The sequence below is a fragment of the Salarias fasciatus genome (genome assembly GCF_902148845.1).
Source record: "Salarias fasciatus chromosome 23 unlocalized genomic scaffold, fSalaFa1.1 super_scaffold_20, whole genome shotgun sequence".
Classification (NCBI taxonomy): Eukaryota; Metazoa; Chordata; class Actinopteri; order Blenniiformes; family Blenniidae; genus Salarias; species Salarias fasciatus.
The window spans coordinates 6,878,646-6,903,977 of NW_021941230.1; the positions used below are offsets into that span (position 1 = coordinate 6,878,646).

General features: G+C 44.1%; 1 protein-coding gene across 1 annotated transcript in view; it reads left to right on the forward strand.

The window, feature by feature from the left end:
• The window catches only part of LOC115383847 (receptor tyrosine-protein kinase erbB-4-like), a 267,754-nt gene that overhangs the window by 193,648 nt on the left and 48,774 nt on the right, over window positions 1–25,332 (forward strand). The window contains exons 10-17 of the mRNA XM_030086039.1: window positions 288–361; window positions 2,409–2,499; window positions 3,328–3,533; window positions 6,137–6,269; window positions 11,699–11,792; window positions 14,063–14,217; window positions 17,355–17,399; window positions 21,422–21,554. Coding sequence (XP_029941899.1) covers window positions 288–361; window positions 2,409–2,499; window positions 3,328–3,533; window positions 6,137–6,269; window positions 11,699–11,792; window positions 14,063–14,217; window positions 17,355–17,399; window positions 21,422–21,554 — 931 coding nt within the window. The remainder of the gene's footprint in view (window positions 1–287; window positions 362–2,408; window positions 2,500–3,327; window positions 3,534–6,136; window positions 6,270–11,698; window positions 11,793–14,062; window positions 14,218–17,354; window positions 17,400–21,421; window positions 21,555–25,332) is intronic.

Genomic DNA, 25,332 nt, shown 5'->3' on the forward strand with positions numbered 1-25,332 from the left:
CCCGGGATCGTTTGTGGATCCATTCTCGGTACACAAAAGCGGCAGATTAAGACGGATCCAAACAGTTGTTAACTGTGTCAGGGAAAATCTGGCGGGGAGAAGGTCAATGAGCGCCGCTCACTCCTCAATCACGAGCGGCTGTCGGAGCTGCTCTGACGCGCCGCGGACGGGGGAATAATGTGGAAATATGAATGTCATTTTACAATCCGGACTCCGCAGATTTCCCCGCGTCGCGGAGAGCTCTCCTCTAAATACCTGCGGTGATACGTCTTTATGTTCTCTTCCAGGGACATGTATCACGGGATTGGGCCGCTGGATCCGGATCGCCTCAACGCCTTTCGCACTGTGAAGGAGATCACAGGTGCTTCTTTTTTTTTTTTTTTTTTATACACGCTTTCAGTGTGCATTCTTGTGTTTATTCTTTCGCTATTAGGGGCCTTAAGGGACGTACAGGAGCTCCTATACAAACCCTTTTCGGCATATTAATCCGCGACTTGCAGTTGAGCCAAACAGCTAATGGAGCGAAACTGCATTTTCATAATGAAAACCAAGGCAATAAGAAAGAGCAATGACCATTCTATCCCGGCCATTTCCTGCCCGCTTCCCCCCCTTTTTTTTTTTAATGTCATTTCCACAGATGCCGATTTGATATAATCTGTCATTAAAGGCAAGTGTAGCTGGACAAATTGCACAGAATATTGCATCCATCCTTTTAATTAGAGCGCATTGTCTTCTCAGAATGAGTTCGTGCTTGAACTTCTCCGCGAAGCCCCGACCACCAAACTGCACGAAAGCAACAAAAGGGTTTGATTTCCCCCGCTCGTGATTCCTTATGTGAAATCATCAAATGCATTCGAGACTACTCTTTCTTTCACCTTTTGCTCCTGAAAACAATCCGCTCGTAATGCGTAGCAATTATCCGTGCTCCGGTTGGCGAAGAAGGCACTATTTTCCCCCACAAAGTGGCGCCGAGGCGCAGCGTAGGTGTCTGTGAAAGTTCCGGGCTGAAATAGTTTTTCCGTCCAGTGCCCACGCCGTTCGAATAGCCGTTGTTGGTTTTTTTTTTTTTTTTATCCGTTTAATCCTTCATCGTGAGCCGTGCAGTTACGCCTCCCTCGTAAGGACAATGGGAAGTAGCGCTCGGAATTGGCGTATTCGCCCAGAACGTGCTTATTACCGACGAAGGATAACAAGCCCTCTACAGCATCATTTAACAAAATAAAAGTGGTGTCATCTTCATACACTTACATGTTGAGCATTTAGAATCTATCTACATGACATTTTCTTGTGAAAATGCAAAAAAAAAAAAAAAAGTCTGGCGTTTTGAGGGCTCAGAGTCGCTGAAAATGCTAATTTTTGAAAACGGCTATCAAAGTGCAACTTTTTGAAAACAGTCCGACTCTGTCTGTCTCTATGGAAAAGGGGCAAGTGGACTTTTTTAAAAGCGCGCTTACTCCTTAAAACAGGTCAAAACACGACTGAAAAGGCTCCGACTTCGTGTTCACGAGGTTGGGGAAAAAAATGCAACTTTTTGAAAATGCCGCTGTTGCGACGCACACCGAAAAAATAACAACTCCCAGTCAATATTCTCCTGAGACTTGGTAGTTTTAGTAGTCAATGGTCACATGGAACATATACCAGTTTCACTGTTTAGGCCGTTTCCGTGTAAACAGACAGTTTTCACAAGTTTGATAAAGAACCAGAACTTTCTTGAAGTGCAAAAATTACTTGATTTAATTCGACACATCGTCTGAATAGGGCTTTATATGTGCATGTATCTTATGTAGTTTCATGCTACATCGGCAAAATACAGCAGGAATAAACTTACTTGTTCGATTCAAAGTTAAAAAAACGCCCAGCTGTCCTAAACCTACAGCTGTAGGTTTTTAAAAACGGTTGAGCCAGCAGCAACTTAAAACCTTTGTTTTTATGATTTTAAGAGCTGGTTCCAGATGAGAGGGGACTGATATCTGAAAGTTCTCAGAATCCACTTTATGAAACTTCAGGAACCTCCAGTAACCTTGCGCTTTCCGAACAGAATGTTCCGCTTTGGAAATATGGGAATAACAGCACTTCCAGCTCTGTATTTTTTTGCCAAAATGCTTCCTGTCTTAACTTACCTGACGCATTATATTTTGCCTCCAGCTGTTTTTTTGGAGCCTTGCCTCTGAGATCTGACACACCTGGAGCTGAATCTATATCTACGCCTCTGTATTGCGCAGTCACGGCTTTGAATAGACGCTGGAAACTCTACGTTTGGAACGGACGGTTGTTCAGATTTGACGTTGAGAGAAGCTTTTGGGTTCAGTGTCTTGCTCAAGAACTCGTGAAAAGATTGAGATGGACGGGGACCCAACCCCCCCAGCCTTAGTTTGAAGGGGTTTTCATGTGTATTTTCTACACCGTAGGTTTCCTCAACATTCAGTCTTGGCCCGAGAACATGACGGATCTGAGCGTTTTCTCCAGTCTGGCGACCATCGGAGGCCGATCTCTGTACAGGTGAGACCAAACACACACACACACACACAGAAGGACACTAACTGCTGAAATCCCAACATATGTGTGTGTGTGTGTGCGAATGTCATCTGCATCCCATCAGCTGTCTTTGTTCACAAAGTAGCGTCTCGCTTCTCGCTGTTTTCCTCTCGTCGGGATGCTTGCTGTTGGAGAAGCTGAGCCGGCGGCCTGTCTCCGTCTGCACAGAAGCGCTTTGAAGCGCTGCTGTCACACAGCTTTGATTAGCCCTGTTTTGATAACAGGTTCTGTGTTTGCTTACAAGTGGCAGATCCGAGGGATAATGCTGGCAGAGTCAAAGGAGCTCCAGCCTTGTTTTCTTAACGCCAGTGATGAACATGTAGCTCGGCAATGTTTCGGCAGCATCCAGGGCTGAAGGAACGCTCGGCGTTCCCTCATTATTTCTGTCCTGTAGATTTCTTTCTCTCTCTTTTTTGTTGTCATCTCTGTGTCTCTTCAAGACTTCCTTCAACTCGTCCTCCCTCTTCTGTCTGCTCGGTGTTTTTTTTGTTTTTTTTTTTGTTTCTTTTAATCCCATTTCCCCAACACATGCTGTTTGCTGCGTTTTCACTTTTTCACCTGTTTGTCTCCTAATTTCTCTCCTTTTATATCTCACCATCACTTTTTACTCTTAATCCTCCGCATCCTCTGTCTCCTCCTTTCCGTTCTATCTTGTTAAAAGTTCTTTCAAAAACCTCCCCCTGTGCCTCAAACTCTTCCCACTAAACCCTTTTCTTTGATATCCGTCCTTTTTTTTTTTTTTTCTGCAGTTTTCTCACTTATTTCCTCCTCCTAATTTCTCCCCTCTTGCAGTGGAAGCGGTATTTCTCTTTTGATCCTCAAGCAGCGTTGGATCTCCTCCCTCCAGTTCCAGTCGCTGGACGAGATCAGCGCGGGAAACGTGTACATCTTTAACAACAGCCGCCTCTGCTTCTACAACACCGTCAACTGGACGTCGCTGTTCAGGACCCCGAGTCAAAAAGTCCTCATCCGCAACAATCGGGATCCGAGTGAATGCAGTGAGTCGCGGTAGTCTGAAGGAAACCACTTTCAGTGAAGTATCGCAGCATATTGACGTGTTTTAGCATTGTTTTAAGCTCCTTACCTTCATGCTACATGCTAACAAATTGCAGAGCTCACGCTAGTCATGCTACAAGCTAAAGAGTTGCAAAGCTCACACACTAGTCATGCTGCTTGCTAACAAGTTGCAGAGCTCACACACTAGTCATACTACATGCTAGCAGAGCTCACACACCAGTCATGCTCCATGCTAGCAGAGCTCACACACCAGTCATACTACATGCTAGCAGAGCTCACACACCAGTCATGCTACATGCTAGCAGAGCTCACACACCAGTCATGCTACATGCTAGCAGAGCTCACACACCAGTCATGCTACATGCTAGCAGAGCTCACACACCAGTCATGCTACATGCTAGCAGAGCTCACACACCAGTCATGCTACATGCTAGCAGAGCTCGCACACCAGTCATGCTACATGCTAGCAGAGCTCGCACACCAGTCATGCTACATGCTAGCAGAGCTCGCACACCAGTCATGCTACATGCTAGCAGACCTCACACACCAGTCATGCTACATGCTAGCAGAGCTCACACACCAGTCATGCTACATGCTAAACATGTCCTGACGAGTCCTTTAAAAAGTTGTATAAGTAATTCTCTAATGAACATCGATGAAACTTTCTCTCCATTCTGAACTTTGCAGTTTTCTATGGAAATGCATTTCTTTAAGGAAGAGATCTAGTTTTCGATATTTTTTTACAAAGTTGTCTCTCTATCTTCCTTGTTAGCTTTTATAAACTTACACACATCTCAAACCTGAACTTTAAGTAGAGCTAAGCCAGCTCCGAACACTGCGGTTTAACACAGTTCACCTTGACATATATCGATCGACCTTGAAGAGACTGAAATCACTTTTCTGCTGATGGTAGAAAAGAAATCAGGTATGCTTTCTTTGTCTTTTCTTTTTTTTCTTCCCTGACACTTTGAAAATCCTTAAAAGCTCATTTGTCCATCCCAAAGGGCTTGCAAGTTGCAAATCATGTGTCTGTAAGTGCTTGAGTAGTGCGCTCACACACACACACACACACACACACACACACACACACACACACACACACACACACTGGCTTTTGTCTTGACACACAGACCTGTAACCAGACACCTATTAAGCTCCCCCTCGTTCCCTTATTCCTCTCCCATTAGAGGTTTTAATTAATTCCAAACTTTGTTTCCCCGCAAATCAGGCCTGGCTCGCTGATGCCCGTCTCCAAGGCAACGGTATCACGGGCGTCTCTGGCCACTTGGCCATGAAAGCCCCTCGTTCAGGTCCCGGCGACACAAATGTGCGGCGCACAGAGGTGGCTCGCCGCGTCGCCGCGGGGAGGCGGGGGACCCGATGAAACAGAGGAGCCTCATGAAAAATACACACCGGCTTGATTACGGAGCCGCTGATCTCGCCGTTTCCCCCCCGTTTGATGGGGCGCGTGAGACGAGCGTGGAGATGAAGATAACTGGCCGTCGCGGTTTCTCTCGGCCGCGCCACGCTGCGGTTGATATCGTTAGGCAGTTAATGAGCGAGCGTGTGTGTGTGTGTGTGTGTGTGTGTCGGAGATCGATCGATGGGACCTCACCGAGGCCTCTTCATTAGGTCCAACCTTCTGTCGAGCAACCCCCGTCGTGCTGTTGACAAAGGGTGCGGACCCCCCCCCACACACACACACACACACACACACACACACACACACACACACACACACAGTCTCGTATTTCTATCCTTGTGGGGACCGTCCATTGACTCCCATTCATGTCTAGCCCCTAACCCTGACCCTTACCCTAACCCTAACCCACACCACAACAAAGCCTAACCCTAAAGAAATGTTTTTGCACTTTTACTTTTTTCAGTAACAACAACATGGTCAAGAAAACACTGTTTCTCCTACTTAGGACCGGAAAAAGGTCCCCACAAGGCACGTCGTTCCACGTTTTGCTATCCTTGTGGGGACATTTGGCCCCAACAAGGATAGAAATACGAGAACACACACACTCCCCCGGATGCAGGAGATGAGGGGGCCTGATGAAAAAGCATTGATTGTTGTGGTTTGAACTGGAAAAAAAAAAAAAAAAAAAAAAAACGGGGGTGCTTAGGGGTTCTGGTCAGGCCGGCGTGTTAATGGCGGAGGTGTGGGGAATACCAATGCTCCCTCACACAGCTGGGCTTCTCTCATGCAACACAACGCAGATTCATTTCATGTTACACGCAACAATCAAGCTTCTCTCCAGTTTCAGTTTCTAGTGGTAAACACTCATCGAGTTCCCTTGATTGGATTAAAATGTATCAGAACGAATGTTCGGGGTTTTAATCATTGATGAAACTGATCTGATCCTTCTCTTATAACCCGTCTCATATAGGATCTCGATTTTAATCCGCAACCTTAAGCATGAAGATAACCTTTCTGCCGCAGTCGCCCGGCGTCTTTTCTCAATAAAGGTCATCTTATTAGCCGGGAACAGATTTGTGGCATTTGAGCGTCTCTCTATATGTTTTTTTTTTTTTTTTTTTTTTTTTTGCGTACGTAATTTAGACGGTGTTTGTTTTGCAGCCCAGCAGCGGATGGTGTGCGATCGGATGTGCTCGGACGACGGCTGCTGGGGCCCGGGGCCCGACCAGTGCCTCTCCTGCCGCTACTTCCGCCGGGGTCGGACCTGCGTTGAATCCTGCAACCTCTTCGACGGGTGAGGAGTTATCATTATTTATTTATTTTTTTTTTAAAAACTGCTATGTTTGAGCTGATCCGGCACAAATTCGTAGGACTGTAAACACCAGCCTCCCTCCTGAGCGTCGGGGGGGGGGTTTTTTTCAGGAAGCCGCATTAATTCCCCGCCAAAGAGCGGCAAACGTGACAAGGCAGAGAAAATAAAATCAATTTGGCGGCTTTTAATGCATGAGAATGAAGTCAAAACATCCTCCGGAGCTCCGGAGGAGGAGGGGAGCCCTAATTGCCGATTGGCACGAGCGTAATGAGATGAACCAATAAGGAATTTCACAGTGCGAACAGTCAAAGGAACATTTGGCTGCGTGTTCCATCCATTGTCCAAAATCAATTTAAATATATTGTCCAAGTGTTAACATTTCATTGCAAATTGCCCATTCAGACTGACAGACGTGAGTGTTTACCGCTGCGAAATGACAGACATTTACGACAAAGGCCCTTCGGAGCGTCCCAACAATCCGCCGATGCTCCGTTTTTTTCAGCTCGGAATAATTGCATTCAGGTCATTGCTTCCTGTTACCAGGAGGAACATCAAAAAGATCTCTGCTAACTCACCTGGGGGGGGGGGGGGCACTTCTTTGTAGATGGAGTTTCCACACTCCTTTTTGAATGAGCGAGGAGATGTTGTGAATCGCCACACTTGAAAGCATCCATCTAAGAAGGCGAGACGGCGCCGGCGAGCGCCGGCCACAAGACAAATACGACTTTCTCTGTGGCGAGCGGTCATGTCAAGCTCGTGTTTTCCCCCCGAAGGGGTTGGAGAGCATGTGTGTGTGTGTGTGTGTGTGTGTTGACTTGTTGCCGGTCCTTTCCCGCACCGTTTGTGGGAGGGTAGGCTTTGAAGTTGCTGGGTTAAAAAAAAAAAAACTGCTAGTAGCGAAAAGGCTTTGAAGAAGACGAGGGGAGAGGCGCGTGGCGGGGAGCCGCTGAAACCCACTTTGTCCAACCCCCCCCCCCCCCCCCCACCCCCCACCCCCCCTCCGTACTGTACATACAGTCAGTAAGTGTCACCGGCCTGAAACTGCGTTTCCTAAAGGCTGGAATTTTGTAAGGAGTCGCCTGAAGAGCAGCTGCGCTTCAAACGTACACCTGACGGAGGGGGGTGGGGGGGGCAAAAATAAATAAATAAAACCTTTTGAAGATGAAAACTTAATGAAAACCTTAAATAACCCGCACAGGTTCCACTGAATACCGATTAGCCTTTACTACGAGAGTACATTGAGGGAATAGACAGTATTAAGGATGAGCAGAGGCAGTAATTAGAGTAGAAAGGAACAAACAGTACAGATTAAAGCGAGTTAAAACTAAAAGACATGAATCAGCAGGATGGAGTGGGCCTTCTAAAGACGGTTTTCTTTTATTTCAGGAGTGGGGAATAAAGCCGAAACACGAGAATACACAACAATAGAGGATCGGTCTGGAGTAGTTTATTATGGTGGAGGAGATCTCCACCCATTGTCTGAGTTCGTATTCCGTGATAAAATGGGAAATATTGTCGAGAGTCATGAGAAGTGGCTGCCAAACGCCTAAAAATAAGATAACCGAAGAACGTTTCATCAGTTTCTCGTTTGACAAAAAGAGTTCAGGGTAAAAAAAAAAAAAAAAGAAAGAGGAGACGGTGCTTCAAACCAAATGTCATATTTTCTCACTTTTTGCAGTTTGAACTTTACAAGTTATTCAGATATCTTATTTTTTTAAAAATTCAATGCGAAGACGTCCTGGTGCAGCCTGATCAGTGAGTGTCCACTTAAAACAGGATGTTTTGCAATACATGGTGAAATTGATCAGATTAAAATCACTGTGTAATCTGAATCAGTTTTGATTCACATTTGTGTATTTCTTTGGCATAAAAAAGGCAGTCTATCATTAAATTCTGACTGTATTTAACTATTTATCCATTTTACTCCTACTTTACAGTTGATTCATGTTTGCTCCTAGTTTGAGTCATCAGTGCTTCTGTAATTATTTCAGAAAATCTGTTCAGATTTGTAGTAATCTTTGCTACTTTTAACTGGACATATTGAGATTACATAGCATGGCTGTGTTGTTTGGGGTGGAATTGCATCGTTCTTACAGGGATCATTTAGATACAGTGGCTTGTTAAATGAAGCTACTGTAAAAGTTAAAAAAAAAAAAAAAGATTTGTGATCCGTCTTTCGGGACATTTTTGTCTTTAAATGTTGGAAGTAAAAAACTTGAATATTCACAAGAACAAAAATCAGAAACTACCTCCTTCTTTACATGTTTTCAGGTCAATGCTTCATTTCAGAAAAATGTCACGTTTACACAGCAACATTTTGAAAACAATGTCCGTTTGCACAGAAACACTGAAAACAATGTAGTACATGTAAAAAACATTGTACATGTGGGGCATGGAGGGCCACTAGTGGGCACTGTTTGATTTTTTTTGCAATGAAACCTCACACACTAGACAAAAATCCACTATAAACATGATAATGAGTGAACATGAGTGTTCGTACGGACGGACGACCACGTAGCATTGCTGTCACAGTGACTGGAGACAAACATTGTTAATATCCATCTTTTCAGCAGAAGAACTATTTACTACGGCCGCGGTTCTCATACGCAGCAGCAACCGTTCAGAAAAGTTGAGTTTTTCCCGGTTTCCAGAGAGCCTTGAGGTGGAGCTTTTTCAAAAAAATTGGCCTTTTGAAAACGTTTCCATGGAAACGGATCCTTGTCGAAAGGTTCCGCCTTCACAAAGTTGTATTTTCAGTGGCGCCGAGCTCCGCTGTCGTGTAAACGGAAACCCAAAACGCAGCAAAAGTTTTCCGTTTTCATTTGAAAACATCGTGTAGATGGGGGTCTGAGTTTCTTTCCACGTTTGACTGTAAATGAAGTAACCAAAACCCAAGTAAAATTGATTTTTTTCCCCCTTTTTCCTGGTCTTTTATCACTTCTTAATATCTGATTCAGTGATCACAGGTTCAATTTGGACCGTATTTTAATTTAGAAAGTCAACTTTTCTTCTTAATTTTAGTTGTTGGTCTCTCCCAAAACCACCGAGTAAACCCTGAATCCTCTATAATGTGTGTGTGTGTGTGTGTGTGTGTGTGTGTGTGTGTGTGTGTGTGTGTGTGTGTGTGTGTGTTCTCGTATTTCTATCCTTGTTGGGGCCAAATGTCCCCACAAGGATAGCAAAACGTGGAACGACGTGCCTTGTGGGGACCTTTTTCCGGTCCTAAGTAGGAGAAACAGTGTTTTCTTGACCATGTTGTTGTTACTGAAAAAAGTAAAAGTGCAAAAACATTTCTTTAGGGTTAGGCTTTGTTGTGGTGTGGGTTAGGGTTAGGGTAAGGGTCAGGGTTAGGGGCTAGACATGAATGGGAGTCAATGGACGGTCCCCACAAGGATAGAAATACAAGACTGTGCGTGTGTGTGTGTGTGTGTGTGTGTGTGTGTATAAGAGGTTCCGCTATACGCAGCCCAGATTTGCTTAATATCTCACTTTGTTCCCGAGCTATTGAACTGTATATCTCTGAAGAATTTAGTGTTAGCTCATTAAAAATGTTTTCAGGTTGGTAATTTTAAACCTCCGGATTCCTCGGCCCGGCTCTTGTTCCACGTCTCTATTCTTAATGAGGAAAGGCACTAATTCCCCTCAGTTTATACGCCTGTTGAATAAAACAAAGGAAGAGCAAAGGCGTGCGAGCGGGGAAAAGAAAATGGCTGAGAAGGTGTCCACTGAGGCTCGGGGGGAGGCGGGCGGGGGGGAGCAGAAGTGGGTCAGGGAGGCGTTGAAAGTGTTTAATTAAAAAAGTTGCTCCTGTGGGTTCGCCACGCGCCCCGGATTTGCGGGCCGTCCGGCGGTCTGAACGGTGGCCGCCGTCCAGCTTAAACTCCTGCTTAAAACAGGGCTAATCCCCCCCCCCACACACACACACATCAGGCCCTCCCTCCGCCCACCCCGGCGGGGCGCACTCCCAGCCGTGAAGGGGGCCAATCAGGAGGAACGGCTTTGAGCGGAATAGAAATGACCCCAGAGAGCGGCGCCGCAGAGGCCTTTGTCTCCCACCCATTCTCCTCCACGTATTCTCTTCCCTTCAGCCGACAAAAGAGATATCTCTCCACTGTTTTAAAGGATTCCCCTGGACGCAGCTTCCAGGAGAGAAATCTAATTTATTTTGGAACAAGGGGGGAGAAAGAAAAGGGGAGAAATGCAAAGAGAGCTGTGGGAGTTCCCTTTGAGTCCACCGAAACATTATTAATGAAAGGACAGCGTTGCGCACGCTGTTTTTTTTTTTTTTTTTTTTTTTTTTCGGAATGTTTCAGACAAATCGCTTTGATCGCAACGAACCAACAGGACCATTCAGAGAAGAAATGTGAAGACATTAAAGCTCGGGCGAAAAGGGAAATGCGGGATTTCATCTTCACTTTTATTGCCCCTTTAATATGATGCGGTTGAACTCTGAAGTGTTCTCTCTCTCTCTCTCTCTCTCTCTCTCTCTCTCTCTCTCTCTTTTTTTTCCCCCCTATTCTTTGTAGCGTTCAGAACAAGTGAGTCGAAGAGATTTTAATCAAATACTAACCACATAAAAATGCAGAAAACACACACCCGGAGGAGATCTGAATTCTTCAGCTCGCAAGTTTTTTCTCCACTCTTTATTCTCCCGCAGTAGCACCGCCTGGTAAAAGCAGCATCCAGAGTGTCTCTCGCACGGCTCGGATCCTCCTCTGAGGGGCGCCGGTCCTCCGCATCGGCTTATCGATCCCTCTGATGTGAAAAGTGTTTTTGATCGGGCGCCGGTTGTTATTGACAGCCGCCAGCCTCGGCGCGCCAGAGGCGGCTCGCTTCAAAAGCCGGGATAATGCGGCGATTCGGACACGAGACAAGACGGAAATTTATGGATCTCAAACACACACACACACACACACACACACACACACACACACACACACACACACACACACACACACACACACACACACACACACACACCACAATATGGCCCGAGGTGGTGTACGGCTCCTGCCACTGTAATTGCAGCGTATAAACCCAATATTGAGCTCCATTGTTTACTCTCCGACTCCTTCAGAAGTGAGAAAACAACAGAAAGTGCACACGAGGCTTTAGCTGGGCGTGGTGAGACTCCTCGCTTGACTCTTCGCTGTCCGGGCTGAAACCGAGCAACGCCATTTAACCCTCCCTCCTCCCTCATGTTTGCCCAACGGTTTTTTTTTTTTTTTTTTTAAAAAAGACCTGCTCATTATTCATGAACCTCTTCTGTGAGCATATTGACCACAGTAAAGCCTTTAACTTGATCAAACAGTCCTCGGTGAACGACTCGGAACTGAGGGCAAACCAAAGACTCCGGATCGCATGTTATGAGGTGTACAGTTGGTGACGCAACGTGTCTCCGTCTCCACCAGGGATGTGCGCGAGTTCGCCAACGGATCCGTGTGCCTGGAGTGCGACGGCCAGTGTGAGAGGATGGATGGGAACAGCATGACCTGCCTCGGCCAGGTGAGAACGGGCTTCACGCGCACGGCACTCGAGACATGGGAATCAAACCTGCAACATCTCGGTTGAGCCACGACCGCTCATTTCCATCTTTTATGAACAACACACCCTTTACCTTAAGATTAAAACAATTATTCTCGATTTTCAAAACAAGCCGTTGGGATGTCTCTCCTGGACTGGATCTCAGTCGATATCAGTGCGTTCTGTAGAGGAGAATGGTAGGTTAATGGTGGGGGGGGGGATGATAAACTACTGTGCCGACTTCAGGAGGCATGCTTTTGGCAAGCACACAAACACACTCAAAAAAAAATAAATAAAAAGGCAAAATAAGATTAGATTGTGACCTTCCTGTAAAAGTTGCTTCCTGGAATCTCAGATGTGATCACACTGGGATTCTTGTGAAATGCTCCCGTTTTCCACACAGAGATGCCGGTCCAGTCATGCACATCTGCATACATCTTGCATTCACGTCATGCATAAAGGAATCTGTTCATGCAAGGTTGCTGCTGCTGCTGTTGCGTCTTTCGCATTTTAATGTTCTGCTAAACTTGGTGGACATACAGAGAAAACGGGGTTTTACGTTTTTAATTGACGGTTATTTTAGATTCTTTGAACCACTTTAAAAAAATAAAGCCTATCAAGCTCTAATTCATGACTCATGACACCATCTGGTGGTGGAGGATGGTAATGCAGAATAGAATCAGGAAGTTTTTATATGTATTTCTAAGGTTAATGTCATCAGTAGGGTAAAACTAATCTTCACAAGGATCGGAAGAACTGACATTGATGGATCAAAAAGCGACATTGCTGCGAGTCTTTGGCCGCCATAAGCCAGTTATCCCTGTGCTAGCCTTTCTGACATCTCCGGCTTAAAACCCAAAAACATAGGAGGAGTATGTTCGATTGATTATTTTCAAAACAAAATGAAAATAAGCCATGGTAAATAGATATCCTCACCGCAGGACACCAAGTCAGGTTTAAGATGACCGATTATGTTGTTCAAGAACCGAGATCTTACTGGAAAACTTGTGTAAACAGGATCTAAGATGATAAAAACGCATCGTTTTTGCAACGTGTCGTAAAAAATGTCAGTTTTACACAGAAATGGCAGCACTGCTGAAAACGATGCTGTTGGCATGGCTGGCCACCAGTTGGTGCTGTTGAGTCCACGGCGACTGACCGTTTCCCACGGAGTCGGAGCTTTTACTCGAGAGGTTCCAGTCGCTCCGAGCACCGTCACCTTCAGTAAAACAATTAAGTTTTTGTGTTTTCACTTAAAAACATCGAATAAACGGAGCTTTCAGCTCATCTTCTCACAGCTGAGTGCTCACTATGTAAAACGCTCTATATTATTTACACCCAATGAGAAGCCCCTCGTCGCAATGAGCATCGCCAGGATTCAGCAGCGTTTCCAACCCGCTGATAGAATCGCAGAAATATCTTCCACCTGGGTGTACGCCTGTGTGCAGAGAGGCTAATTACACATTTGCGGTGTTACATTCCAGAGCGCTGTATCGAATCTACCGCATGACTTATTCTGTGAAATCAAGTGTTTCTGGTTGACCTTTTATGACCGTCCCCTGAGACGGAGAATAAGAAATGAAGAGAGAGACAAAGAGAGAGAGAGAGAAACTCCTCAAGTATGCACAGACGCTGGTGACTTTGAGATGCTGGTCACAGCTGAGTAGTAAATAACACCAGAGTCAATCATCCACCGGCGCGCAGATACACATGCATACAGCATACACAGATACACTTCAATGCGTTCGGACATCTGTATGCGATGGTTACACACACACACACACACACACACACACACACATATACATGCAAAGTGAGAATAATGTTTATTGATGGCGTGAGTCTGAATGTGTCAAACTGCGAGCGGCTGTCCATCAGGTCGCCGCGGTCGTCATTAGCAACGGCGCGCACGGCGAGTCCTCGCTGCAGAGATTGCAGATTTACATTTAAGTTACCGACTCTATGGCTTCAGATATGCACGAACAGATAATGCAGGGGGGGGTTTTTTCTTCTCTTTGTCGCTTTCGCTCTCCTCTTACTTATTTATGACGCTGCTGCCACTGAGCTCACTGACCACTTGTCGTCTCTTCCATCACATTTTAATGTGCTCAACATATAAATCAATGGGCAGAATTGGATTCTGGTCTGTTTTCAATTACTTTGATGGTTGGTCCCGGTTTGCCGCCGCCACCTCCCCGTAACCCCCGTCGTCTCACCCACCTCGCCGTCTCTCCCTCCCCCACCCCTCCCAGGGTCCGGACCAGTGCGTCAAATGCCTCCACTTCAAAGACGGACCCAACTGCGTTGAGAAGTGCCCCGACGGGTTGCAGGGGGCCAACAGTTTTATCTTCAAATACGCCAAGGCCAACAACGAGTGTCATCCCTGCCACGCCAACTGCACCCAGGGGTAAGAGTGTGATGATACATAAAGATGAGGGGGAAAAAAAAAAAAAAAAAAAAAAAGCAGTTAATCCACTCCTTTTAAGTGTTGCCTTGTCTTTGACAACTGGAGGTGGACTTCATCGGGCGGCGTTGCAGACGTTCCCGTCAAGGAGAAGGAGAGTTACTTAATCTCGCCGCCGCTACGTTACCTGACCTGCATCTGGATTCAGGGCGGCCCTCCGGTCAGGGGCTGAATGCATTGAACCTCAAGGTGCCGGTGTGTAGATGATTGAGCAGGTGGAGACAGGAAGAGGCCTGCAGGGAGGTGGGAGGGTGCTATAGGGCGAGGAAGGAAAATGTACAATAAAGAACTCGCAGAAAATGCTGTGAAAAGATGAATGTCAACATTTCATGTTCATATCCTGCCTTGAAATGACCAAAACATTCCCAATGCGATTTCTTACATTGGTTATCTCGGAGAATTAGACCTTATATTTGTTAGAACTTGATGTGTGACTGAAAGATATATTAATATCAACAAATTCACTGAAATTGTAATATTTTGAAAATGCAGATTTTCGAAAATGTACCGATTCTGTTTCCGTGGAAACAGGGGAAAATGCAACTTTTTGAAAACACTGGACATGACAGAAGTGGAATTCATTTAAACATACTGATGTATTTGGTGAAGAAAAGCAACATATGAAGGCTTTAAAAGCCTCCACGACCTCCTCAGATGGGACAAAACACAAATGTCTGGAAACGCTCGGCCTCCGTCTCCATGGAAACTCCGGGGCAACGCAACTTTCTGTGTAAAGAGACGTGATTTTCAGAACGTTGCCATGTAAATGTGAACGTTTTCTGAAACAAAAATGCAAAAATGATGCATTTTCCTCAGCATTATGTGAGCTGCCTGATAGAAAACGCTGCATTTGTGCGAATTTGGCCGTTTGCAGACGTTCAGAAAATCCGACGGTCTGTACGTCTCTCCGTAAACAAACTAAATACAGGCCTTCAACTGCAAAGAAATCTGCAAACACAAAGAAAAGGCAGCATCTTCACAGGGCATGTTTTCATCCTCTAAAGCCTTCTTTTGAAGACTTCAAACTCGAGCCTTTTCTTCTCTCTTTGTATTTGCCAGTAGGATCAGGGAGCTAGTCGAAGGCTGAGGTGGGGCTTGTCGGTGGAGAAACCGAGACGATCCGAGGTGAAGGTGACTCCATGTCCTGCCTCTCTGAAAGCATGAGGCCATTTATTTTTTTTACTGCAGCTACTCTGGAATTTTTGATTATATCAGTGCGGCAAAAAAAAAAGAAAAAAAAAAAGGCGAAACAGGTGAAGATAACCAATGACGAGAGAGGACTGAAGGCAGAGAGAAAGATAGATGTGAGGTTTATTATTCCCTCAGTGGCAGCATTCAGGCGAATTTTAGGTACATGAGCCAAACAAAATCCAAAAACGTATAATATGGCAGAAAAAAAAGAAAAAGGCTAATTGTTCCATTCGTTGTCAGACGAGTTGATCCTGCTGCTCAGGAATGCAGAAAGGGAACTCAAACACACATCCGATTGCACACGGCGTCGGACACGCACTCTGATCGCCTGCTAATTAGCTATTTGGTGCGCCATTTAATTGACAGCGACTTTAGAGGAGCCACAGTTGTCACTGATTTAATTCCGAAGCTAGCCCCGCTCTCCCTAATTTGCTATGTAATTTGTTGTGCCTTGCGTGCGCACGCCGCGCACACACACAGTCGAGGAGCGCATTCAGGAAGCGTTCTCCCGTGTCTCGCCCGCTGTTTCAAAGTCATCCACTCAAGGATCTGGAATTAATGAGCAGCAAAAGGGAATCGCTCTAATCACTTCCTGCTTACCTAATGTTTAACAGCACTCCTGACTGATCACAGTGTGACCAACGCAGTATGATGGTGAGGCATCGTTTTTATGAGAACTAAAATAGAAGGATCCTTTGAGAGACCGATTGATTTACCCACAAAAACAAGGGGTCACGGTTTCTGTTTTGTCCATCTCATATGTTGTTGGTCGAAAAGTCCCTGGAGAAGTGGGCATACTTTACTCTATTTAGTGAAAATCCACATCGTTACATATTTTTTTTGGTATAATGTATTGGTTATCAATTCATAAATAATGACAGTAACCAATCCAATCAGTGAATACTGCCAATACTAACCCAATAGAGGCAGAGACTTCGTCATCCTAGGAAAAAAAATAATAATAATGGGCAATCTGGTGAGCGTTGCATCATGGGGGATTTGGAAGAGGGTGTATTGCAGCGGTGACAGAAAAATAAGTGGGTATTTGCTGTATGCCCACCAACTGGGAGTGAATTCATGGGTTTTTTTTGTTTTTTTTTTTCGGTGGAGGGTTGTTCCTCACTCCTACAGTCCCTCTTGGCTATCTTCCTCTCCAGTCAACGTATATCTGCAAGTATGATGGAGCCGGCAGCCACTCTGCTTTACCTTCTTTTTTTATTTTCAGATATTTCTATGCTAGTTGGCTGGTTTTTGGTAAAACTCGAGGTCTGCTTGTTCGGACAGTCCATAAAAAGTCAATGTGAGCTTGTGCAAGGTACGTATTTAGTGGGTTTGTGAGAATTGCAGCCTCATTCGTCACTCAAAGAGTTTCACAAGAAGAAAAGAAAAATGATTCAAATATCCATCGAGCTCAAACATATGTAAAGCAGGGCATCTGTTTATAGGATGAACCAGGCTGGTTATACACCTACGAGCAACCTTGTTATCCAACAGTATGGTAATTTAAACACCACCTACTCTAACCTGACACTTCTTCCACACCTCAGCATCACCTCCTGTGTTTCTCAGTATTTTTTTAACTTCGCTGGATTCTCATGGGGGCAAACGAAAGACGTGACTAGTTCCATGTTGAGTTATAACAGACACTGAGACTTTTTTCAGTGATTTAGGGAATGTTTTTTTTTTTTTTTTCTTTTTTCCACCCATCACACGTGGAACAATCCAAACACGTCATCTTGACGAGCGGTCAGCCGCGCTCCGGGGTTCAATCTTCCTCAGGTCCCTCGCCCGGTGACAGCTTGATTGACGCGGAAGAAAGACAACATGAGGTGTACTCATAACCTGTCCTTGCTTTAATGGATGATCTCTCTGGTTTCTCTGCCCCGCAGGTGCATCGGGCCGAGGCTCCAAGATTGTGTTGGGATGATGGACAGGTAAGGAATGTGTAATGTGGGGGATTTCCAGCCCACCATTAAGGTTCTTGTTAAATCTTGTTTCTCATGATACTCATTAACGGTTGGGGGGTGGTCGGTCTTGTGTTTTCTAATTGGCAGACTACTTACAAATCTTCTGTTGTGGTATAAGCTTTGACTAAGCCTTCTTGTGGTCCAATTACTCCCTGTATATTGTGTGTGCTGATGGAACCGCTGCAGAAAAATAGATGTAAAAGAAACCGTCGGGTAGGTAGCTGCTGCTGCTGCTTCTCCACTGCGGATAATTTACACACTCACTAAAGAGGGATTTCAAGACACTGCAAGTGTGTTGTTTTTACATTTATGCAAAACTAAACAAATCCTCTCCTACATATGAATGAGCAAAGCAAATCAGTACATTTCCAGAGAAGCGCTGAACTCTCTTAACCCTCCCATGACTGACTCAGGCTCCTTGGATTTATTTTGACTTCTTCTGCACAAGTCTTGGACACAGCAGGATAAGTTTTAGCATTTTACAGACATGTGATGATAAATCAGGGCTTTATAATAGAAAGAGTTAATAGGGTTGATTCAAATTTGATATTACTACTAAAATGCACAAAAACCTGAAATGTTTAACTAGAACCAAAAGATGGATAGGTATGTGGTGCATACATGGATGGACCAGTATATGGATGACGTATGGATGGATACATGGACGATGGGTGCATGGAAAGACGGAGCAACTATTAACCATTATATTGAGAATGGATTAATGAAAATCATCAGTAAAGTAGTCAATCTTACTCAATTTTCAAAAATAGTTCTGTTCCTAATTTTAACATGAACAGAAACGAGGACAAACTCCTGACCTCAACAGCCCCGGAGACAGCAACAACAATTCAATTGAAATAGCTATGAAAGACACGATTTCTCCTAAAATCCAGTATAACGACGGTCGTATTACAATTTAACCAAACCAGTAAACCGATTAAACAGAGGCCTGAAGCTCTTTTTCTAAAGAGAGGAAGCAGAAATGAGACCTTTTTTACTTTCCTCTGGGAGACATTTGCCGAGTCTCTGCTCTTACAATGGCATTATTCCCCCGTCTCATCTGATGACCCTGTGTCACTTGTTCTGCTGTAAACCCTTTCCGCCTAATTAAAGAAGTCCTCTCGCTGTCTGCCGCTGCCTCTCCCTCAAACATGTCCCACTTTTTCCCTCGCCCCACCCCTCCCCATCGCTCCCGACTTAATCTTTCCAAACTGCTGCATTACTATTCCCCGCATGGATGTATATGTCATTATGCCTCTTTGTAAATTTCAAGCCCCCCCCCCACCACCTTTCTTTACCACAATCAATATGGCGAGCGCTGCGGCACCTTGCTCCACCAGAGCGACCGCGCTACACGACTCTTCCATTAGCCGCTAATGGCTTCTACAAGTAATGGAGTTTTGAACTTCAGGTATGATGTAGAGACGGCGGTTATTTTACCCTGTTGTCACGACAAGAAGAAAAAAAAAAGAAAAAAGATTTGGACAGGAGTGTCACGAGGACGAGACTGAGTGCTAACGCAACAAGTGCAAGGAGGTATGTAAATGGCAAACGCATTAGTGCCATCATTAGTGGAAAGAAAGAGCTTTTAACTTCCAACCTTTAGGCTTGCCGTAAGCAGATTTCACCCCCACCAGATGATGGAGAAGCAATTTGTGAAGGATAGGCACTTTTAATTTGTCATTTATTTGAAATTTTAAACTCATATATGCTTCCATCTCTGACAGCATTAAGAAAATCCACTTCAGTCTTCTTCGGTCTCTCTTCTGAGAGGTTGCCTCGTGGCACTATTCGGGAACATAGATGAAAAACAGCTGTATGCATGTGTGTGTTTGACCCCAGCTTTAAATTGAATACCACTAGAAATTGAAAGGTAAATGATACAAGATGGATTTCAGGTCAAAGATCCCAAGCAACCTGTATGATTTGGTTCATATATCCAACGCACCCACAGATATATGTATATATATATATATATATATATATATATATATATATATATATGTATATATATATATATATATATCTGCAGTGAAATAAACAGAAATTGAGCTGTGATTCCAGTAGCATTTATCTACATGAAGGGGGAAAAGCACAGAATGTAGATATAGTGCAGCATTTTACTTACTGGAATCCTCAAGCTATAGCCTTGGTTAGTTGGTTGGTACGTTGGTTCATTTGTTGGTTGGTTGATTGGTTTGTACATTGGTTTATTAGCTGGTAGGTTGGTACATCGGTTGATTCATTGGTTGGTTGGTACATCGGTTGGTTGATTGGTTGATACATTGGTTGGTATATTGGTTGGTTTATGAATTGGCTAATTTGTTGTTAGGTTGGTTGCTTGGTACATTGGTTGATTCATTGGTTGATTCATTGGTTGGTTGATACATTGGTTGATTGGTTGATGCATTGGTTGGTATATTGGTTGGTTGGTATATTGGTTTGTTGGCTGGTAGGTTGGTTACATTGGTTGATTCATTGGTTGTTTGGTACATTGATTGGTTGATTGGTATATTGGTTGACACATTGGTTGGTTGGTTGTTTGATACATTGGTTGGTTGATGAATTGGCTAATTTGTTGTTTGTTTGGTTGGTTGGTTAGTACATTGGTTCGTTGATACTTTGGTTGGTTGATACGTTGGTTGATTGGTTCATTTGTTGGTTGGCTGATTGGTTGCTTGGTACATTAGTTGTTGGTTGGATGGTTAGTTGATACATTGTTGGTACATTGGCTGTTTGACGCATTGGTTAATTTGTTGTTTGTTTAGTTGTTAGTTTCATTCTGATTCTCTTTCTGTGCCATCAGTTGCAGGTAGTTGCACCTCTGTTACTGTTCAGTTTAAGACCACAGATTTCAAGCTATGGTTAAAGAAACCATCCCAAGCACTCATTTCTTGTTGAAGGCCCAACTTGCAGTTTCTCCTCAAAAAATGACAACTCTTGGAGCAGTTCATCAATATTTCATGTCATCAATCATTATTGAAATCATTTCAAGTTGTAGATTGAGAACAAATTATGCAGTCATCAACTTACTGCCAATATAAATACTCAAAGTGGTTCAGTTCAATGCTATAAATATAATCAAAATGGAAAATTGTGACTTTTGAATGCTTTGTTGTTTTTTTTAGACTGAAGAAGAATCTAGGAGCACTCATATTGTTTGTTTTGGAGGACTTTTCTGAAAGAAAGGAACGCATAAGCCAGATAATTTAAGCTAAGTTAACATAAATTGTCTTCTCTTAGGTTAAATCAGAGTCTCATTTTACTTTGGGAGCCACCTATAGTTTAACTTGAACTTCAGTGGGCCACATCAGTGATCACAACTTTTTAATACACAACTAGCTACAACTCAAGATCTTTGTTTTAGTTCAACAAAGTATTACTATATCATTAAGAAATTCACATTTAATGAGCTACATTTTCACAAAACATGACAAGCCTGGAATCTGAATAAAAGAGCTGCAAGTTAAACACTATTATGTCTCAGTTCACTGTGTGCGTTACAGCTTACAGATCTCAGTGGATTTTATTACACTACTCACATCTTCAAAGGCAGGAACATCTGGCCACATGTAGCAGGAACTCAAAGATTCCGGAGGCTTGATTCAGATTATGAGAAGAATAACTGCAAATTCTAGAAATGATCCTTTATGTGGACGTTTCCACAATATTTAGGCGGGAAAAAAAGTGTCTTATACCACTGTATGCTTTCTATAAACTCTTCCACTACGGATCCACCTGGAGTAAACAATACCATTCGTGACTTTTATCTAAAACTGCAACGATCGATCAGGATGCCTCGGCTATCATCAAAGTATAGAGTCTGCTCTGAGTCACATTAAAGTGTAAAAAAAATAGCAGAAAATTGGGGAAACCTAAAGATCTGAATGCTACTTTCTTTCAAAGTGCCTTCTAGTATTTTCACGTTCCAGCAATGTTAATGTTTTTTTGTTTTTTTTGTCTTGTCCTCCACTCCGCTGTCTCTACAGGACGCCCCTAATAGCAGCTGGCATCATCGGCGGCCTATTCATCATCGTCATCCTGGCGCTGAGCGTGGCCGTTTATGTCCGGCGCAAGAGCATCAAGAAGAAGCGAGCCTTGAGGCGCTTCTTAGAGACGGAGGTGAGAGGACGGGAGTCGTACAGCGTGAATATTGAGACTGGGAAGCTTTTTTTTTTCTCTCTGTTATATAACATTTCCGACCATTGAAAAGTCAAGACTGAACTGGCATTTGTTGGATGAGCAGCAGAGCCGAGGATGTGGGTTATGTCAATGCCAAACAGATTTTTTTTATTATTATTATTGCTTTTGCTATTAAGTCTTTAGCAAGTTTTAAGCACAGAAAATGTGGAATTTGATTTCATTGCCAAAACTGACAGACCTGTTGACAATCCGACAAATGCCATAGCTAAAAGAAAATGTTCTGGCTCTGCAGCACGCTGCTGTCAAGGAAAGTGCAGAATTTTTTCGGGTGAACGTATCAGTGCTGTGTTGTCGTGTCAGAGAATTCACAGCTTATCATTTTTCGAATTTGTAAGTTGCGCAAACGCGAATTCCAGTTCAGCATCTTAACAACATTTTCCAATTCACTGGCTTATTTTAGAAGCTGCCGCTTTATTAAAGCAACATTCTCCAACAAACACACCACGTCTAGACCCTTGAGCGTGCCTGAAGAAAATGTTGACTTTTCCAGAAAACCAAACAGACAGTCTCATGCCCACAAGCCTTATGTTTGACACCTCTACCAAATCAATGTTTTTCACCCAGCGCAGGCACTAGAAACGGCCATAAATAACACTGTATGTACTGAACAGCAAAGAGAAGCTGGCGTTATGTCTGAGCGTTCCACGTTGAACTAAAACACAGTAATCAATATATTAATTTGTTTTTTGATAATTAATTAAGTCCCAGCATTGATGCTCGGGTTTTCGCACAGTTTTCTGCTCTTCGATCAGTCTCAGAGCATTTCCATTTCGTGTTTTCAGAGTTTGCAGTGCAGGGTTTCCGCGTTTTATTCCACATGCAGTTCTTCAGCTCATTTTTTGCAGATGGAACTGTACTCAAAAGCAAAAACCTTGAAACATTAAACCTTGGCTACGGTACTTAGCCAAACCACGCGGTGCGCAGGAGCTTTTTTTTTTTTTTTTTTTTTTTTTTTTTTTTTTTTTTCAAATTATGCACGGCCGCCATTGCACATCGATCCGGCCTTGAAGAAAGTTCATTTCTGGGAAAGCGTCGGGCGGCCGGACTGACTTTATATTCAAAAGGAGAGCTGCAGGGATGGAGGTGCAGGGCTTTATGTTCACACACACACGCACGACGTGTGCGTCCATGCTATGCGGTTGATCATTTTGTACCGCGTTTCATCCGCTCCCCTGCGCGCCGCTCGGCGGTTATGCCATCACTGCAGGTCTGCCAAGTGGCCTTGCCTCCAGAAGCGGGGCAGACTACTTGTCAGTCTGCATTAGTGTAATTTACAGGTGGAGGCGGCAGTGTTATAGACAGCTGTCAGGCCAGAGACGGGAGCTGCAGAGGGTGGGGAGCCACGAGCAGTTCCTGCCTCATCCCGACCGTGCACATCCATCTTAATCAAGCCGGCTGTGTTCTGACAGTCACTTGACCTGGAGGGAAGTCTTCAGTCCAAGCACATTCACTAATACACTGTCACCGGGAGGAATCGGGGGGAGGTGGGGGCGGCTCAGGCTGGAGGGGATCCTCCTAACCCCCTTTTTTGCATCTGTCTCCACGACATTGTCCTGTCACTGATGTTTTTGCTCACGCACAGTTTGACTCATGGATCCACCAGGAAAATGTAAAAGATACCTCGGTGGCTAACAAAGTGCGGCATGGATGTGATATTTGCCGTGGTGGATCAACGACGTGACTCCCTGAGCTTCCTCACATATAAAACTACCAATCCCAGGAAATTATGGACTGGGATTCAGGACTAAATGGGCAAACTCTTGTAGATTTTTCTTGTATTTCTAGTTTTCTGTAGTTGTTGGTCATATAATGCATCAAATTTACATCTAAGGTCAACAATCTTTGACCACAGGTCTTCCCAGAGATCTTCTTTAGTTCCTCTAGATCTCAGCAAAGTTGTTTTTTCATTGATCAGACCCAGAGATTTCTGAACTTCTCACACAAATAAATCTACAGCCTTAAAATTTACTTACTTTTCCAACAGAAGTGGACATGTTAAATGGATATTTCTTCAATTTTAGTGTTACTAGTTTCTTACATCGAGCACTCGATGATCGCCTATGATGTTTTATTACCAATTCACAAAGTACGTTGTGTACTCAAACCAGTATTTACAGTTTGTGGCCAGGTGTGCTGCCGTATCCGTGCAGCCAGTTTCTCCTTTAAATTAGCCTGCCAGGGTGAAAAAGTCACTAAGATGTAATAAAATCTTAAAACGCCCCGTGGAAAGTCGGCCTTACGAGCAAGGTGAGGCCGACCACTCATTAAAGAGAGAAGCCACGGGTTCGGCTCCTCCGACAGTCCATATGTGCACACATTAGCTGCCTTGTAGTCGTGTCATGAACTTGACACTGAACCTGATCGTGCTTGTAGGTCACTGTGTGTGAGAGCATTCGCGGAACAGAAGGGGTGGGGGAAGAAAAAAAAAAAAAAAAGCTGTGGATCAGAGGGAAATGTCATTACCTGACAGATGATTCACACCTGCAGGGAGCCGAGTAGCTAATCTGTTCCCATCAATTCAATGTAGCTCAGGGAAAATAATAAATTTGAATCTGAAATGTCCCTGATTATATTAGTAGGTGATGGTTATACTTCTTAAATATAGATTGCAGAGTCAATTTGGTTGGGTTTTTTTTTTTTTTTTTATAAATAAGTATTAACTCTGTTTTTCCCTGTTTACTCAGCAATGAATTAAAGTGAAAACCCTGAACTTTCATTGCACTTTGGGAGTCTGTTTACGTGAAAACAGTCCACGGAGCCACTGAAAATGCAGGGTTTTTGGAAACGCTTGAGCTTCATCGCCGTGTAAATGTGTGAAAACGAGATCTTCTGGAAACAGTTGGAACTCGTCGGAAATGCTGTTAGCTGAAGATTTCTCCTGCACATGCACAAATAGATGGACGATAACTGTCATGGCGGCCACCAGAGTGGCGTGACCCACAGTCCAGTCCATGTGCAACGACTGATGTCTCCTAAGGTGGAACTTTTTGAAAACGCCCCAACTCTGTCTCCGTGTAAACGGGAGAAAATGCAACTTATCTTTACATATGAGGGAGCGAGTTGCCAAAATCAATTACCCGCCCATCTAACATGGTACGCTGTCTTCCGTTGTTGATATGAGGCACTGGCAGATTGTTGATCGCCTTAGACAACCTCTTAAAATGAATCGGATCCACTTTCGTGTTTATGTGAGACATTTCCAATTTTAATTAACTTCCCAATCCCGTAAAAATGAGAATTTTTGGACCTATGTTAACGGGGCTGTTGTTTTCCTCCGGAGTCTCGTGACTACCAGTCCATATTGTTCTGAACTCGGTAGTTTTAGTGTTGAAAGTCACTGTAATAGCAATGCCGCTTGGCCTTCCTGTCCATACCGATGTCCTTGTACTCCCATTGTTAGTTTATAGGTCTGAAATTGCACAGAAACTAAACGTTCACATCAGACGTCGTGTACATTTTGATATATCACTGCACACCGTAGTCGTACATTCTGCAGATGCTCTTCGCTCACCTACCCAGCATAGTGAGGAAAAAAAAAACTCTACTCCTTGCAGTTTGTATCATTTTCCAGAGGCCGTTTGCAGGCTGATGAAACCGGGTGATAGTCTCCGGACGGCTGACGAATGTGGATTCTCTATTCAGTGGAATAATAGAGCTGAATCGGTGTCTGTGAATGGAGATCAAGCTTGTCTGGGTG